Source organism: Typopeltis vanoorti, chromosome 3 (assembly GCF_054136105.1).
Source record: "Typopeltis vanoorti isolate ZY-2024b chromosome 3, IOZ_Tvanoo_1.0, whole genome shotgun sequence".
Classification (NCBI taxonomy): domain Eukaryota; kingdom Metazoa; phylum Arthropoda; class Arachnida; order Uropygi; family Thelyphonidae; genus Typopeltis; species Typopeltis vanoorti.
In genome coordinates this window covers 131,646,673-131,665,227 of record NC_143551.1, presented here as the reverse complement: position 1 = coordinate 131,665,227, position 18,555 = coordinate 131,646,673, and the positions used below count along the sequence as shown (strand labels likewise).

Genomic DNA, 18,555 nt, shown 5'->3' with positions numbered 1-18,555 from the left:
TCCTCACCCTCTTTCTAACAGTTTCCTTTCGTAACTTCCAGGGATGGCTCCTTGTCATCACTCCTTCATGCTGTTCAACCAAGCAAAAGAACTCCCCAGTGTCAACCCTGTAACCGCCTCTCAACAGTTCAAAAGTCTCAATCATATCACCTCTCCTTCTTCAATCCACCAAACTCTGCAGTCCACACTCCCTCAGCTGATCCTCATAACTAATATTGTACAGTCCTCACACCATCTATGTTATCTGCCTATGTACCATTTCCACAGTTAATTTATCCCATTCCAATCCTGGGGTCCAATAGTCTAAGTGTGGTCTGATCAGAGTCTTATACAACGGAATGATAACCATTTTATCTCTGAAGGTCAGTGTCCTCATTATTGCAGCAATCCTCTGTGTTACCCTCACTACCTTTGCATTATGTCCCCTAAATTTCAGGTTTCTATCAATCATCAACCCCAGATCTCTTGTCTCCCCTACTTCCTCCAGTTTAACTCCTCCCATAGAGTATGCAGCATCCCATCGATGTGTCCCAAACCTCAAGACCTTACATTTTTCTGCATTAAACTGCACCCCCATTCATTTGCCCATCTATCTAGCTTATTCAAATACTCTTGCAGGGTTACCACATCTGCACTATTACTGATAACCTTTCCCAGCTTCGCATCATCTGCAAACAACTGAATATCTCCTTGCAATCCACAGACAATGTCATTGATATAAAGGTTAAACAATATAGGTCCCAGTACTGAGCCCTGTGGAACTCCACTTGTAACCTTCTGCCTCTTTGATATTGCTCCACCATACACAACTCTCTGATACCTATTGGACAACCAATCTGACATCCAGACCCATGTGCTGCAACTTGAATATCAGCTTATCATGTAGTACCCTGTCAAATGCCTTTGATAAGTCTAAGAAAATGGCAGTATATGCCTTTCCCTCATCTAATGCTCTTGTAATTTTATCATAAAAGACTAGCATATTGCTAAAACAAGAGCACCCTTTCACAAATCCATGTTGACTCTCGCAGATAACATTACCCTCATCTGCCCAATGCTATATACAGTCCCTCACCACTTTATCCACGATCTTACTAACTATAAGCAACTTTCATTTTTCAATATAATCTCCCTTAAGACTAATACATTTATTCTAGCGATGCTCCAGCACCATTATCCCATCCCTGTGATGGTTCTCAGTAAGACCTGCAAAATACCCGTCGATAGCTGCAATCACCTCTTGATTGGAAGAAAAACGCTGACCAGCGAGGAAGAGTTTTAGTTTTGGGAAAAGATAGAAGTTACAGAGCCAAATCTGGGAAATAGGGTAGATGTTCCAACAATTCATAGTGCAGATCCCTTAATTTTCCCATTGCCAATTTGTGGGCAGGTGCATTGTCCTGATGAAAGATGATTGTTTTCTTCAGCAAACCAGCTCTTTTTTCACAAAGTTTTTTGTCGACTGGTTAAAATATCGGAATAATATTTCCCGGTTATTGTTTTACTCTTTTCAAGATAATTAATAAACAAAATGCCTTTAGCATCCCAAAACACCGATGCCATGACCTTTCCTCCTGATGGAACAGACTGTCTTCTTTGGCCCTGAATGACCGGCTTCTGTCCACTGTTTTGACTGCTGTTTGGATTCTGGTGTGTAATGGTGAATCCAAGTCTCATCCATAGTAATAAATCGATGCACAAAATCAGTTTTATTCTTGTTAAAACGCTCAAAGCACTGTTCAGAGATTTTCATGCAAGTGCGTTTATGATCTGCTGTGAGCAAGCGTGGCACCCATCTTGCACAAAACCTTTTCATTTGCAATTCTTCATGCAAAATATATCCTGCACATTCTTTTGAAATGCCTATAGTCTCAGCAATTTCACGCACTTTGACTCGCAAAATCGCTGGTCATCCAATACCATATCGTGCACTTGATCAATGAGTTCTGGTGTTGTTGCACTTTTTGGACGTCCTTCAAGGCTGTTACGGCCACATTTAAACTTGGCAGCCCATTTCTTAATTGTTGAAAATGAAGAAGAAGAAGAAGAGTGCCCATAAACCTTCTCTTAGAAAGAATTTTCTAATCTCACGATACTGAATTTTATCCATTTCAAGGGATACAGACAACACTTTTGCTTCAGACAGCTGTATAAAACAAACTACTTGATAGAATGACTTGCAATTTCACATCAATGCCTATGACAGATGTACCAACTTAGGAAAAAAAAAAATCTTGCTGATAGTGCTGCCCTCTATGGTAGAGGCCAAGAACTTTTCAGACAACCCTCGTATTTCCATGGTCACTGTTCATCAAAACTGTCATTAGTCATTCCACTCAACAACTTGTCAATCACATTTTTCTTCTCTTTGTTTTGTGTTCATTATAAAGTACATTAATACTATGGATAGCAGAAGCCTGAGGTGAAAGAAAACACCTTTTAAAATTGGATTTTAGATTGATTTTGTTCAGAGGTAGAGTAATGCCTTAATTAAACAAAAGAAATAAAAAAGCAAGAAATAAGGATTGAGTTTTACTAATAATGAAATTCTTTGCAAAATTATCAGAATCTAACTAAAGAACAATTTTGAAATGAGAATTTAGGGCTGTAGGAGGAGATGTTCTAGAAATTTTGTTGATTTGTATAGTGCAAGGTGTGCCAAATGAAAAAGAGGGGTGCAGTTATATTGTCATCAGAAAAAAGTCCGCTGGCCTGGTTGACCAAAAAGTGGTTAATGTATCCACTCTCCAACCGATAGGCCATAGGTTCAAATCACACCATGGGCAGGTGATGTTTGTATGACTACATTTAGATAGAAGATGAATTTTTATTGTCTGGTGTGAGACCCCCACTTGCATAAACACTTACTGAAGTGAGTGACTTCAAAACAGTTCATGTCTAGACTCTAGAGTGGAGTTTCTGGACTAAGCAAAAAATAAAAATAAAATAAAATAATAAATTCCTTGGTTCACAACTTTGCAATATTCTGTGAGTGAGAGTCAAAAAAAAAAAAAATTGTGGATTAGAATGAGTATCAGAAGTTTGTTGATATACAGGAGGAACAGAGTAGGAGAAAGAAATAGCCTTGTGGAACCTTATCTGCAAGGTTTGAGAATAAAATCCACCCAACATCACAGGAGACAAGAGAGAAAGCTCTCAGTACCAGCTGCAGAATATATAATTCAGTTTTCAAGCAATTATCTGTCTATATCTACTAACTGGATGAAAGTATTTGCAATGATGCACATAGTGGAAGAAATCCCCTGGCCGATGTGCTGTCAGTGTCCTCACAAGGATAGTAAAAATCACATCCACCAGTAGGTAGTGGTGGATGCAGTTACAGTGAGAGGAAAAGATCCTCTCATTGTAACTCCAAATTTTTCCAAAGAGACAATGTTTATTGTTTTTGCATTTGTTATGCACTGGTGTTGGGTATACATTCAAATTTTTAGACTGCACGGTTAGCCTAGTGGTTATGCACTTCACAACCATATGCCTGGGGAAGGAGTGTCCTAGGTTCGATTCCCATCGACGACGTGAGGAGCTTAAGGATCTTTCTCAGGCATAGCCAAGTTAGACGGTCTTGGGCGTGGACAGCAGGGGTTTCCCCCCTCAGTATATCTGGGGTTTTCATCCCGCAGGCAAGCAAACCAGCCCTGTGAACACACACAGGCTACAGTCATAGGATATAGTACTTAATCCCTCATTAGGAGGGCTCAACCAGTCCTAAGGAGTGGTCGAGGAATGGGGGAAAACCTCACACGAATAAATAAATTCAAATTTTTGAATCATGCATAAAGGGGTCACATGGTAGCACTCAATAACATAAAAGGAAAAAAGGCTGAACTGAGCAAATAGTGTTTGAAGGAAGAAAGTTGCAAACCTGGATGTCTTATAATGTCTCAAAGACATCATCTAGATGATTTCACATGGGGAAGAATTATTGGTAAACTTGAAGACCACAGAATTACTGATACTGACAGAGAGTTCGAATCTCGCTATCCAGGCTCTGGAATGAAGATTCCAGAAAGCAATGGAATTTGTTCCAGATGTTTCCTAAGAGGTTGTCCTTGCTCTATAACAGCAAAACGTAATCGACATGCCATGGAAGGTCAGCTTGCAAATTGGCTCCATTCAAGAACAGGTACATGGATATCTTGACAAATTGTGGTAGGATGTCTGCAACAAGTAGGCCTATATGCCCAAAGCCCTGTAGTCTACGCCCCTTTATCCTCAGCTGATCATAGAGCATGCTTTCAGTGGTGTTATATCCATAAAAATTGGACAAGACACCAATGGGCTAATGTACTCTTTACAGATGAGAGTTTAGTCTTTCCTCTGATTCTAGATAACACTTGAACTGGTGTGAAAAGTGGTGCTGCTTACTATTGTGAGAATGTTCTTGATGCTGGGGTCATGATATCTTCATTATGCTTAATGGATGAACCTAGCTACAAGTGCTGGAAAAAGGCTATGACTGGTGAGTGATATTGCAGTGAAGTTCTTCAATGTCATGTTTGATTGTTATGGTGCTGTAGGCAAAGAATTCATTTTTATGGATGACAATGCCACACTACATTGTACACAAGCAGTGGAGATACTTCTGGAGACTGAGGATATTAATTGAATCAAGTGGTCAGCATGCTCCCCAGATCTCAACCCCATAGAACACATTTGGGATGCAATAGGAGGAAGCATTACTACTCAAAATTCCCCTCCAGAAAACAAACAAAGACTTATTCTTGCTCTGAACGAGGAGAAGGAGTGGGCCAGTTTGTCTCAAGAACTTCTATCACTTGGTGATTAGCATGGTATGACATGAGAGCTGCATCGCAGTTTGGGGTGGACATATTCCATACCAAAATGTCATTCCGCATAGTTTTTTGTAAGCACGGTACGTTAATTTCTTAACTGTCCTTAGGAAATTCGTAACTTTTACCAGAAATGTATTACAATTTAATTTGTATGAAATTTATATCCACATTTGGGTGTAGTCATGATGATGTTTTCATAGATAGGTAAAAATGTAGCTTGTCATTAGCATTTGGACACCAGTGTATTTTCAACTGACATCAAAAATCAGCACTAAAGGAAACTTAGATAACTGACAGAGGCGACTCATAAGAATTTGTAGTGATGGGGCTGTAGCAATAAAAGTAAAAAAAAAAAAAAAAATCAATGGATTGAAAAAATTATATCATTAATAAAACTAAAATATAACAAAATTTAACAGAATTCTTCTCTTTATTCATTTCTACAAAGATATAAATTAAACAATAGAATTAAATAGAAAAAAGAAAAACGCACAATATTTACCTACAATAACGACAACAACAACATTAATTTGTGTTGTTTGTGCTTGTGTAGTAGCAACGCATCTTGGGCTGCAATGCTGCAGTCGAAACTGCACATAAATCACGCATTACCCCCACTAGGCAGCAGTTTGGTGTGGTCTGCATTGAATGCAGCTCCAGCATTGAGTATACTAGCCAGTACTGATACTAGCCCCAGCCCGCACAGCACCCCATTGACTATTGCAAAATGAATTATATAAAATACTATCAAGCGGTATTGTATTACAAACAAAAAAATAACGGCTTTTAGATAAATATATAAAAATTTCAGAACATTGATAATAAAACAGGAACTTTCATTTTATACTGGAGGGGCTGCAGTCTTTGTGGACGAGCCACCACTGATACCTGATCACCCAGTAAAACTTTCAGTGAATATGTTACAATCCCCCCCCCCCCCCCAAAAAAAAAACATTTGATTTGCATAGGTAAGAGTCCAATATTATTCAAGGGTAGTCTCTCCTTCACTCAATTCATTCCATCAAAAATACACAAATTTGGCACAAATGCTTTCATTTTTGTGATTGTGAGAGCAGATAAAGCCTTGATTTCATCCTATCAAAAATTAGACTGATTTGTCATAAGAACTATTATATTATGTGATTGTCAGAGCAGATTATATAGTTGCCTTCATTGTATACACAACTGCAAGAATGTGAATTTACAGTTTCCAGCATTGTAGTGCAAACACTTTACAAAAAACATACTTTGTGGTATTTTTGTAAATAGCAATTGGAATTCAAGTGTCCTCTCCTTACTTATTATCTCATCTCCTCTTCCTTTTCCCTCTTTTACCTTGTGGTGTGAAGGATTAATTAATCATTGAACTTCAAACTGTTCATTGGATAAGGTGGTCAAGCCCTATGCCCCAGTGTATCCTATGGTTTTGAGTTCTCAAGGCCAATTTGCCTGCTTTGCAGGATGAAAAACCCCAGGATAAACTGGAGAAAAAATCCTACTGTCCACACCCAAGACCGGCTAACTTGGCTATGGCTGAGGAAGATCCTTCAGCTCCTCATGTCACCGACGGGAATCAAACCTAGGACACTCCTTCCCCAGGCATATGGTTGTGAAGCGCACAGCCACTAGGCTAACCGTGAAGAAATTTTAATATGAAAGATTGTTCATGGAATCAGCCTCAGCTCTAAAAAACTTCCCAAACCTTAACAAATTTTGGAAGCTTGCATCATGAGAACATCAGCCAAGACAATCCAATTTAGCCTACTAGGGGAGCATCTTTAGGACTATAGGAACACGAGTTACTCTCTTTGGCCTCATTTGCTCGTTGTTAGTGCCTGCATGCACATATCATAGTTTTATGTTCCATGAAGATGGCAATGTCACATTTCCAAAATATAGGAAGTATTGATTAAAGTTTTCTTTTAATTAATATTTAGTATACATTGTAATTTCCTGAAATAATTTAATAGTCAGTCTTTCAAGGTAATTATTCCAGGCATCTAGGATATCCTTATCTTCAGTTTTCATGTCATCTTTATCATCTTTGATTCTTTTACTCTTTCATCCATTTCAAACTTTTCAATAGCCTCCAGAACATTTTGTCACCTTCCTGATATTTATTTGCTATATTCTTAACAAAGTCTTTCCATGACTTTTGTTTAGCTACTTTTACATATAACATAGATCTCTTACATTTTTATCTGTATTATTTTAGGGCATCTGTCAACTTATTTGCAAGGAACTTTTGATATGCTGCTTTCTTACCTAGGACTGCTTCTTTAACATCTTGTGTCCACCATGGCATTCTTATTTTTCTATTCTTACAGACAACTTCACCACATACCTCCATAGCTGAATGAATCAATGTCTTCTTCGGAGTTTGCCACTGAGACTCCAAGGTTTGGTTCTTGTTTTCATTCTGTTTAATTTTTTTCTTCAATCATGTTTGTATAGTTGGGTCTACAGTTTACCCGTGAAAGCTATTCAACTTTAATTCTTTTTAAAACTTTCTTGCTTACTATACTATTCTTTTCACTGTGATATTCATTTTATCTGCTTAGCACTAAATAATAGTCACTTCCAGTTTCAAATCCTTGTATGCTTGTATCCTGAACCAGCATGAAGATATCACTATCAACAATGACATAGTCAATGATGCTTTTCTCATTTCTTGTGTCTTCTCTCATCCAAATTAGTAATTTATAATCCAATCCCATATCCTCTAATTTATGCACCAGTCTTCCATGCTGAATCCTGTCAAAATCTTTAGTATTATTTAAAAATGTAAGCAAGTTACTCAAACATGGCCTTGAAAGCAGGACCATACCATCACAGTGCCACTTCTGAATTTCAAAGTTGGGGTTATGCACTCTGGTAAAAGACATTCACTGAGCATCTGCAATACCCACATCCATCCGTCTACTTGTTAGCGTGTATAGCATGATTCATCGTTCTATAACACAGCTTTCCAAGTTTCCACATTCCAATGTGACACATCATTATGTGTCATAAGGGAATGTATAAAGAAGTTGGTGGTAACTTTGGCATACATCTTTAATAATAGTCTTGGAACAGCACAGGTACTAAGTGAGTGGAAAGATAAAATTGTTCTACTTCATAAAGGTGATGATAAGGATGTGGCTACAAATTATAGAGCAATCTATATATCTGGAGGTGTGGTTAAGGTATTGGAGAGATTAGTGAGAGTTATGATAGGGAAATAGGCTATCATAACTCTCACTAATCTCTCCAATTACATGCTGACAAACAGCAGTATTCTCTGTGATTGTCAGCATGGGTTTGTTAAAAGGAAGTCATATTTTACAAATTGGTTTATGCACTATAAGAAGGGATGAATGCATTGGACAGGGGAAAATGCACATTGCATTTCCCCCTGTCCAAGTATACTTGGATTTTGCAAGGCTTTTGATAGATTGCCACACAACAATTTAGTAATTAAAATCGAAACAGATAGGATTGGAGGATAACAGACTACTCAGTAGGATATGTAACTGGCTGTCAGATAGGTATCGGAAAGTTGTATATTGAGGGGGGGGAAGGTACAGTATCCTGAAAGAGGGAAGTCACTAGTGATGTGCTACAGGGATCTGTTCTGGGGCCATTATTGTTCAAGTCACATAGTTGTGACGTTCGGACAGGTTTAACTGGAGATATGCAAGTGTTTTCAGATGATGCGAAATTGGGAAAAATAATGAGGAATCAAGCAGATGTGTGGAGCAGCTTTACACAATAACTTGAAAAAATTGCATGAGTGGGCAAGTGAGTGGAACTATAAGTTTAATGCTGCAAAATGTAAGATTCTGAAATTTGGTAAACAACAATGGGATGCAAAGTATACACTTGGTGGAGAAATTTTGAAGGAGGCAGATGAGATCTAGTGATAATGGTGTCATTGCATCAGATTATGGCAATAATGTGAATGACCTTGACATGCAAAAATAAAGAGATTACGGTTTCAATAATCCATACGAGGTTGATCAGGCTTCATATGGATTATTGTGTGCAGTTTTGGTCACCTGGTTTTCATATGATGATCATACATTAGAAAGGGTACAGAGAACATTTATCAAAGTGATAACTGGTCTTTGGAATGTGGAGATATGGAGACAGATTGTGGGAATGCAATTCACAAGCACTTGTGAATAACAGGAGAAGAGGGGATATGATTGAGATGTTGGTTGGTGGTTGTAACCAGGTTAGTGTGGAAGAAATTTTTGATAGAATGGGAGAGGTGAGTCGAAAACAAGAGGCTATCCCTGGAAACATAAGGAGGGTATGAGCAAAGGAATGATGAGTAGATTCTCTGCACAGAGAGTTGCTGGTGAGTGGAATGCATTCGCCCAAGAATGTGATGAATGTGGACACACTGAATGAGTTTAAAGCACAGTTTGATGAACTTTGTGTGATAGTGTACTTACTATAAATTAATGCACTGGTTCCATTCCGACAAGGCGCTCTGCATTTATAAGCACACTAGCTTCACCCTACTATGACAGCAAATTGGTGCGATGTGCTTGCTGACACCAACAAAGCTATTCGCATGCTACAAGAGGAACTCTCTGTGCTGCTTCGAATGCAACTGAGGCCAGGGAATTGACAAAAATAAAAAATCAGCATTTAAAAAAGTTTGAAAATTTAACAAAAAAAAAAAGTCACCAACGTCTCTAAGTCTGCCCGAAAAGAATGTAGTTAGTCTTTCTGCCGCCAGCCTCGAAGCAGCTGGCATCAATGCACTTAGCCATGGGAAAAACTTCGGCATTGTGCCAATACACATACAAGCCAAAAATTTCATGATACAGACCAAGCATTCCATAGACTACTAAAAACTGTTACCTCATGGCCTGCAGGAATAACAAACAAACTATAACCCTACAATTCCAGACCCAAAAATCAATAAAGAGGATGTACCTCTGGTCCAATCGTAGATGGTATAGACTCACCCACATACAACTAACTAAACATTTAGCCAAAGTGCTTTCCTGTACTACTGGCAATACCTCATCACATATCAAAAAACTCAGCCCAATTTAAGTCCAGTACACAAGATCTCACACTCCACCACACAACAATTTTAATGGTCAGTTTCGATATCTTCACCTTATTCACAAATGTTCCACTTAAAGACACTTTGGCACTTATCTCAGCAGACAAGGTCAATATCCAAGCAGAATTTCCTCCTGATATCTTAGCCCTTTTTCAGTTCACTAATCGAGATGTCTAAATTCGCGGTCATTTATATTTTTCTTTAATAAAAGTAAGTATTGTTGGAAAGTTTTTATTGAACTTAACATGTCAATTAAATTTTTATCTCTACCTTGTAACTCTAAATTTAAATTGCTTAATTTCATACAGAAATCTACTAAAAATGATAAATGTAACAACCATCTTTTATCACTCAATTGTGGATAAATATTTTCTTTTTCATCAAGAAAAATTTTTATATCGTGAATTAATACAAGAAATCTTTCTAAAAATTAGCTTCTGCTGAGCCAGTGAACATTATTGTACAACAGAAGTTCCCTATCATCATCTGCCTGTAATTTAAATAACCGCTGTTGCAGGGCTTTTCCTCGAACAGAATTTACAATTTTAAATGTAATATCCAAAACATCTTTTGTGTTTAATCTTTTACTACACAGTACTTGTTGGTGAATAATACAGTGGTACGTTAAAAAATCTGGATATTTGTCATTGTTTTTACATAATGAAATGAAACCTGATTTATTACTTATCATTGCAGGAGCACCATCAGTAGTAATAGACACAAGTTTAAAAAGCGGAAATTTGTGTTGTTTCACAAATTCATCAAATGCTGAAAAAATGTCTTCTCCCCCTAGTCCTTCCCAATAATGGTATAATTTTCAAATGTTTCTTCTTTACTTGAATAATCTTGAAATACCATGCGAATAAATACCATTAACTGAGCAATATCAGTGAAGTCGTTTGACTCATCAAATTGTAATGAAAACGCAACACATTGGTGAATGACTGACATTAACCTGGCCTGGAAATTTTTCTCCGGCAATTGGAACTCTTCCTTTTGGAAATTTGAAACCTTGTCTGTGGCCTAGAAGTAGTCTCTCTCTAGCGACGTTTCAAACCGAGAAGCTCCTTTCTGGAAGCAGGAAACCCCTCTCTCAAGCAATGTGGATCTGGGCAGTGTCTTTGATGGTGACTCTGGACTGGGCAGCTTCCTCTCTAACAGCAATTCTGGAACTGGGACCCCTTCTGCTTGCTTCAGTCTCTTTTTATTAGGCCTCCTCTGCGACCTCGCATGAAGTTTGGCAACCCCCAAAGAATCGGTATGAGTCTTTCATCTTAAGTTTCAAGTTCGGCATGCCTTTTGGTCTCCTCCGCTTTCTTTTGATTGTAAGTTGCCAGCCATCGGAAAGTTGTTTGAACTCTTTCTGAGTGACTTTGGAGATGTTTACACTCAGAGCCTGCAAGCCTTTCTCATACATACAAGTTTCAATAACAAATCTTTCTAATGCTGCCATGTACAGCTTCAGCGACAAAAACATTGCCTTTGTTTTTAACACTCTAACATATTCTTATTAAAGCAGTATATACAGTTAGCTTCAAAAGAATTATTTACAAAAACATCTAATACAAACTATACCGAGACAAACAAAGTTTATTTTTTTATAACATTCACATGGGACTTAACCTAAGTAAAAAATCGATGTAATGTGCTTTGGAATATTCAATATTTAAGCTATAATTGAGTTTTTATACTTTGCTTATAATCATATCCACTCGGCTCGCTGTTTGACTTTCACTGATCCAAATTAATTCATTTACCCGGACTTATAAGAAAATTACTGATTTGACAATTGTAACGAAAAATAAATAAACAATAGCAATAAACTTAAAGCGAATTAAAAATAATACAAAATAATGATAAATAAAATATTATGTTTTAAGTTTGAATTAAATTTGTAAGTAAGGAGGAATACACAAGAGATCGACCAAAAATCGCTCTGCGATCAACCGGTCGATCATGATCAAAGTGTTGAACACCCCTGCCATAGACGTTTAAAATTAATAACAACAACATATCAAGTTAACTGAAAGAGTTGGATATACCATTTTACATATTAAGTCCTTCGCTGTATTTCAGACATGATTAAACATTGGCTAACATTTCAAATTCATAGCTATCAAAGATATATATATATATATATATAAAAATTAAAACTCAGATAATTAAACATCATATAAATAAACACCCTTACTTAGATTCCATATCTAGAAGTTAGGTAAGAGTGGGGGTTAGGAAGCAAGTGAAGTTTAAGAGTTCTCATGGAATGTGATGTGTATCCGTAATGCATTGCTAGTAGATGTTGTGAGTGTATTTTCAATGAATGGTTTGAAAGAAAGATAAGTATTTTGGTACTGTGTGACTTGGAAGAGAGACTCCATTGATGAGTTCTGAAGGAGCCTGCATAATAATAATGATAATAAATCTGCCATATAATAATAATAATAAATCTTCTATATAATATGGATTTTGAGAGATGTTTCATGACTAGTTATTTGTGAAGTCAAAGAAGTTTAATAAAAGGAACTGCATATTAAAAGGAATAAAAAATCACATAAACATATAATTCTTACATTCTTTTCTGATATAGGCGGTAAAACAACAGTTTTTTCCATAGTATGCATTACTATCTTCCAAAGTTCCTAAATAAATAAATAAATAAAGTCAGAAATGCTAAGATTTGTAAAAAGGTGTAATGTAATTCTTATAGACAGGGCTTGAAAAATGCATTTGTCTGCTTGTCCGTTATAAGTGAGAATTTTGAGTTGACAAGTATGGTTTAATCACCAGTTTTATTTACATATTTCAATTTTCAATACTCCTAACACTTGTATAACATGAAACAAGATATAACACCAAAAACATAGTGAAAAATAGTATTATTAATAATAAAAAAAATAATATCACTTATAAAATGCATGAAAATTTTTCTTCACAGACTGATAAACACAATAAGTAGTTAAAACACTAATATGTAAGTAGTTAACATATTTGCTTCAACACTGGCCATAACATAGCATATAAAATTGACTATATCCAGGAATAAACACATGACTATGATGATATATTAAACAGCCATGGTAGAGTACACTCGTGCTAATATCAGAAGAGTGAGATATTTGCTTGACTTGTGAGCCAGCATGAAATTTTTCAAGCCCTGCTTATAACATACAAAATTATCATTGCAGGAAAAAGTACAAATAATCTTGACACTTTGAAACGGTTATTACAAATAAGTTAGAAAATATAGATACAGTGTGTAAACTTGTTGAGTTTCTCAAGATGAGCCTTTTACATGTTAGTAAGCAATAACAGCATATCTAATGGTCTTACATTTTTTCGATTATTTTCTTTAAAAATGAAATAAATTTAATTGCCAATAATCAAAAACAAGCTAACAAAAAAAAGATTAGTGTGAGATTATGTTCATGAATACTATTAACATCCAGAATAACCAAGCTGTGCATTGTTTGTGCAGTAAAAAACGTATTTTATGATTCTTGTAAAGTAGTAGTTATTATTCAGTTTTAACAAAAATTAAAACTACTTGACAATATTGTGTTTCATCAAAATTATCATTCTTTCTCAAGTTGTTTCTTGAAGACAGACACGATAAAGAAACAGTAGATGTAGTTCTCATAGTCTCAGTTTTTAGGTACAGGAACATGCTGTGCAGATGTATATATATATATATATATATATAAGTCCAGTAAAACCTGGATATGGTGCATACTATCTATTGAAAGAAATGGAAAAGAAGTGCAAACCAGCCCTGATATTCATTACAAGGCAAAATAATCTTTAATACTCAGAACACTTAACCAGATTAACTCATATTTATAATTGCATCTCAGTTACCTATACCAAGAAATGCAGTTGCTTGCTATCTGCTTGGACAGACTAAAATAATTTACCGTATTTTTTGGACCATAAGACGCACCTTTTTTTACATAGAAAAATCGACTGAAAATTGGGGTGCGTCTTATGGTCCAAAGGCAACATTAAAATACAAATCTTTACACTGTACGAAGCTGTTAGTGAAGTTCAATTATTGGCGCAATATGTTAATAAAATTAAAATTAAGTACGCCACTGAAGGTAGGTACCTAAGTTATCTCGTTGCATGTGGGTGAATCACCGATTTAGAGCGTCAATAGTCATTAGTGTGTAAACATATGCGCTTTTGTATGGTTCGTTTGAATTATTTTTTATAAGTTGTTAAAATTTTTATCTTAAAATTAGAAAAAACGAGTGTAAAACAAAAAAGACTTTCATATAATGCGAGTTATAAATTATGCAAAACAATATGGAAAAGAGCAGCAGAAAGACATTTTGGTCCACCACCAACAGAAAAAATGGTTTGTGAGTGGAGAAAACGAGAGGAACAATTAAAGCTGCTATCTAAACACAAGAAAACATTCCGTTTGCACCTAGAAAAATGACCAGAATTAAAAGTACAAATGAAAAATTGGGTAACAAATCATCGAAACATGGGAATATCTGTTTCTATGAAAAGGATAATTTCTGAAGCGAAACGATGGGCAACTGCTAATGGAATTTCAGATTTTACCGGATCACTGTCTTGGTGCTTTAGATTTATGAAAAGACACGGGTTATGCATGCGTACAAAACCACTCTAGCCCAAAAAAATGCCGGCTGACTATGAAGCTAAAATTATAGAATTCCATAGATTTGTTATATCAGCGAGAAGGAAATTTAACTTTGGGCTTAATCAAATTGCGAACATGGATGAAGTGCCTCTAACGTTTGATGTTCTTTCAAATTGGACAGTAGATTCAAAAGGCACCAAATCAATAGTGATCAAAACAACAGGTCACGAAAAAACTCACTACACTGTAGTTTTAGCTTGTTGCGTGGACGGAACAAAACTACTCCCCATGTTAATCTTCAAGAGAAAAACGTTACTGAGAGATGAAATTCCTCGTGGCATTATTATCCATGTTCTAGATAAAGGCTGGATGGACGAAACAGGAATGAAATTATGGATACAAAAGATATGAGGAAAACGTCCGGGTGCGTTGTTTAAAAAACCTGCGATGTTAGTGTGGGATCAATTCAGAGCACATAAAACAGAATCAACCAAGAAGCTTCTAAAAGAAATGAATACAGAATTAGCTGTCATTCCTGGAAGCCTTACAAGTCAATTACAATCCTTGGATGGATCTATTAATAAAACATTCAAAAATTTTATCCGGGAGGAGTGGAACAAATGGATGGCAAAGCCAAATCACGATGTTACAGCAACAGGATGTATGAAACGGCCAACAATTTCAGAAGTATGCACCTGGGTGAAAAATTCATGGGAAGCTGTGAAAGAGAGATGATTATAAAGTCATTTAAGAAATGTGGGATAAGTAATGCGATGGTGGTACCGAAGATGACACAGTTTTTGAAGGGTGTTGAAAGTTTATTTTTCACTTGGTTAGAGTATAATAAATTTAGTTTAATCCTTTATCCAAGTGTGAGCAAACAAAGTTTGCACCTGAAAGTATCTTCAGGACTGAGGTAAGGTGGTACAACACCAGGGCACTCCTTGCCCTGGTGTTGTACCAGAGGGAGATACTGAGATAGGAGTGTTGGTAGCCTGCTCCACCTTTGCAAGGAGTGCCCTGGTGTTGTACCACCTTACCCCAGTCCTGAAGATACTTTCAGGTGCAAACTTTGTTTGCTCACACTTGGATAAAGAATTAAACTAAATTTAAGTTTTTGAAGGGAGTGACAACAATAGTTCAGACGAAATTAATACAAACGGTGACATTAACGAGACAAGTGATAGTACCGAGATTGAAGATGAACCAAATATTGCTAATACAAATGATTGTAACAATAAATAAAAATTAAGTAAGAATTTGTAAATATCTTTATATAATAAAATATTTTTTTCTAAAAATCGTCTCATAAATTTGGGGTGCATGTTATCGTCCGAAAAATATGGTATATTTTTTCTACTTCTTTTATCTTAAAATTGTTTGTTTTTTTAATGCCAGGACAAAATAAGAGATCCTTGCATACACATTCTTCAGTTAAATATTGTTTCACCTTTGAAAACTAATCTCATTATTAATTTTTTGTTCTAAATAATTACTTAGTCAACAATACATTTGTTCTCAAAGGACTTGATTTAAGATAATTATTTTTGTTAAACAATTATTTTATAAATTAATGAAAATTGAAATCTTAAAAATAAGAGGTCATATATGTTCCAAATTAAGTTTTGTTTATTTTATTTTTATTCATAATCATATTTTGAAGAATACTTCACAGATTGCATGAACATCCACACTCGGACCATTTTGCTTCATAGAAAACAATATACAAATCTTTACTCATATGTAAATTATATTCTGTATAATGTAATCTGCAGTTCTTTGTGCGTCAACTTTCTTGGTTTCTCAGTTTCAATTTGTAATGAGCATAAGGATCATTACAAACTGAAATAAATGGTTATGAAGTAACAGAATTCTTTCCTTTAGTGTTGCACGGTGATCAGCATTCATTTCAGACAAATTACGGAAACTACAACCATGTTTTGAAATAATTTTTTTAATTTCCCAACATTTCGACCTTCGTATTAAGGTCATCATCTGGAGTATACACACATATATCTATCTATCTATATATATACAGAGACAAGCTATATTACATTTCACACAGTATGCAAAAAGAGATAATGATTTGATCAAAGGTTATTCTACTGGCTTGACCTCTAGTGAAAAAAAATAAATAAAATAACTACATCAAAACCATATTCTATTTATGACAACATCAGAAAACAATTTCATATAGATAGTTTTATTCTGCATGGTTAGCCTAGTGGCTCTGTGCTTCACAACCATATGCCTGGGGGGGGGGGGGAGTGTCCTAGGTTCGATTCCTGTCGGAGACATGAGGAGCTTAAGGATCTTCCTCAGCCATAGCCAAGTTAGACGGTCAGTAGGGTTTTCCCTCCAGTTTAGCTGGAGTTTTTTTCATCCTGCAAGCAGGAAAATCGGCCCCATGAACACACACGGGCTACAGCCATGAATACCTCCAATAGGGATGCAGCAAAGGAGTGGCATGCAGGCTGCATTATTTTGCCATGACTCCTCATTAGGAGAAGAACCAACCTGTCTGAATCAGACGGAAGGGAGAGATAGCTAGATAGATAGTTTTATTGCAGCAAAAGTGATGTCCTAATATAACACGAGGGCTATTATATCACATTTAAGATTCTGGATTATCCATAGTCCTATTTATAATCAACTCTTGGGTAGAATATGTGCCTTATTTTTGGGATTTTTAGACCATCATTATTGTTAAGATTAGGATGGCTGATCAGAATTTTACAGATCTCCTTAAATTTACTTTCATACCATGTTTTGATCACACCAAAACTTGGTATGAACGTAAATTTAAGGAGGCCTGTGAAATTCTTATCATTGTCTCGGGCATACTGTGTAAAATGTAATATAGCTCGTCTCTGAGATGACCTTAATATGAAGGATGAAACATCGAGAAATTAAAATAATTATTTCTAACATGGTTGTAGTCTCCATAATTTGTCTGAAATGAAGGGCTATGAAGTAAATTGTTAAGTATACATATTCTGCTAGTTTGGATATTATGCGGCAGTTTTAAAGTAAGTGATACTTTTGCTATAATTTAAGCTCATAATAGAAAAGCTTAGGCAGTAGTTAATGAAAATGAAAAGTGAAATGAAACATCTGGAACAGGATATTAAACATCTAAAGAAGAAATTGGCTGATGATAATGAGAAGGAGGAAGTTAATATTATGAAGAAAAAGTCAAAGGATAGTCGTATATCATTGTATGGGGATTCGATCATTAGATGATTACTAATAAAGTGCACAAAACATGCTTTCCTGGTAGAACAATTAAGTAAAACCGATGCACTGTAGAAAAGGAAAGACTGGGTGTCAAAATTAGTAGTAGTCATGAACACAAATGACTTAGTTGGAGAGAAAAAGAATATTGATAGAGACTTTAGGAAGTTGTTGCAGCAGGTAAAGAAGAATGGTGTTGTTGGGAAAGTCATAGGCATGTTGCACAGATATGACAACAGTGAATCGAGAAGGAGAGCAGAGATAATGAATAGTAAGATGGTTGAGTTGTGTGAAGCAAAAGGGGGGGGGGTTCACAATTTGTAAATCTGTGGAGTGAATTTGAAGGGAAGTTGGAATAGCTATTGTTTTCTGAGAAGGCACAGAGTCAAGAAGTTAATGTAGTAAATGATCAGAGTCTACTTGTGAAGCAAGTTGGCACAATTAAAAATGGACTTTACAACAGAAGGAAGATAGATATGAGGTTGAAGATGTGGGTGCAGCAGCACAAGATGATGGAATGCATAAATGTGAGGATGAGACAGGTAGGAATGGAAATCAGAGTCAGGATCAGGGACACAGGAGTGGTCAGACCAAAGAGAGAGAGAGAGAGAGAGAGGGGTGTGGTATAGCAGCTAGAACAGAGAATGTTGGTGCTGGTAGAATGGCCTCAAACACACAGGGATTGTAATGTTTGTACACAAATGTGAGGAACATTGCTGCATTGACTGAGTCAGTATGCCTGAAGATAATTGGGATAAGCGAAACCTTGTTATCTGAGGAGGATGTGATTTGGGAATAGAAATAGAAGTTATTACTATTATTACTATTATTTCGGG

The 18,555-nt window shown here is 36.0% G+C and overlaps 1 protein-coding gene across 1 annotated transcript in view; it reads right to left on the bottom strand.

The window, feature by feature from the left end:
- The window catches only part of unc-13 (protein unc13 homolog), a 1,156,644-nt gene that overhangs the window by 73,474 nt on the left and 1,064,615 nt on the right, over positions 1-18,555 (bottom strand). The window contains exon 34 of the mRNA XM_090416011.1: positions 12,450-12,518. Within this exon, the coding sequence (XP_090272137.1) occupies positions 12,450-12,518 (69 nt within the window). The remainder of the gene's footprint in view (positions 1-12,449; positions 12,519-18,555) is intronic.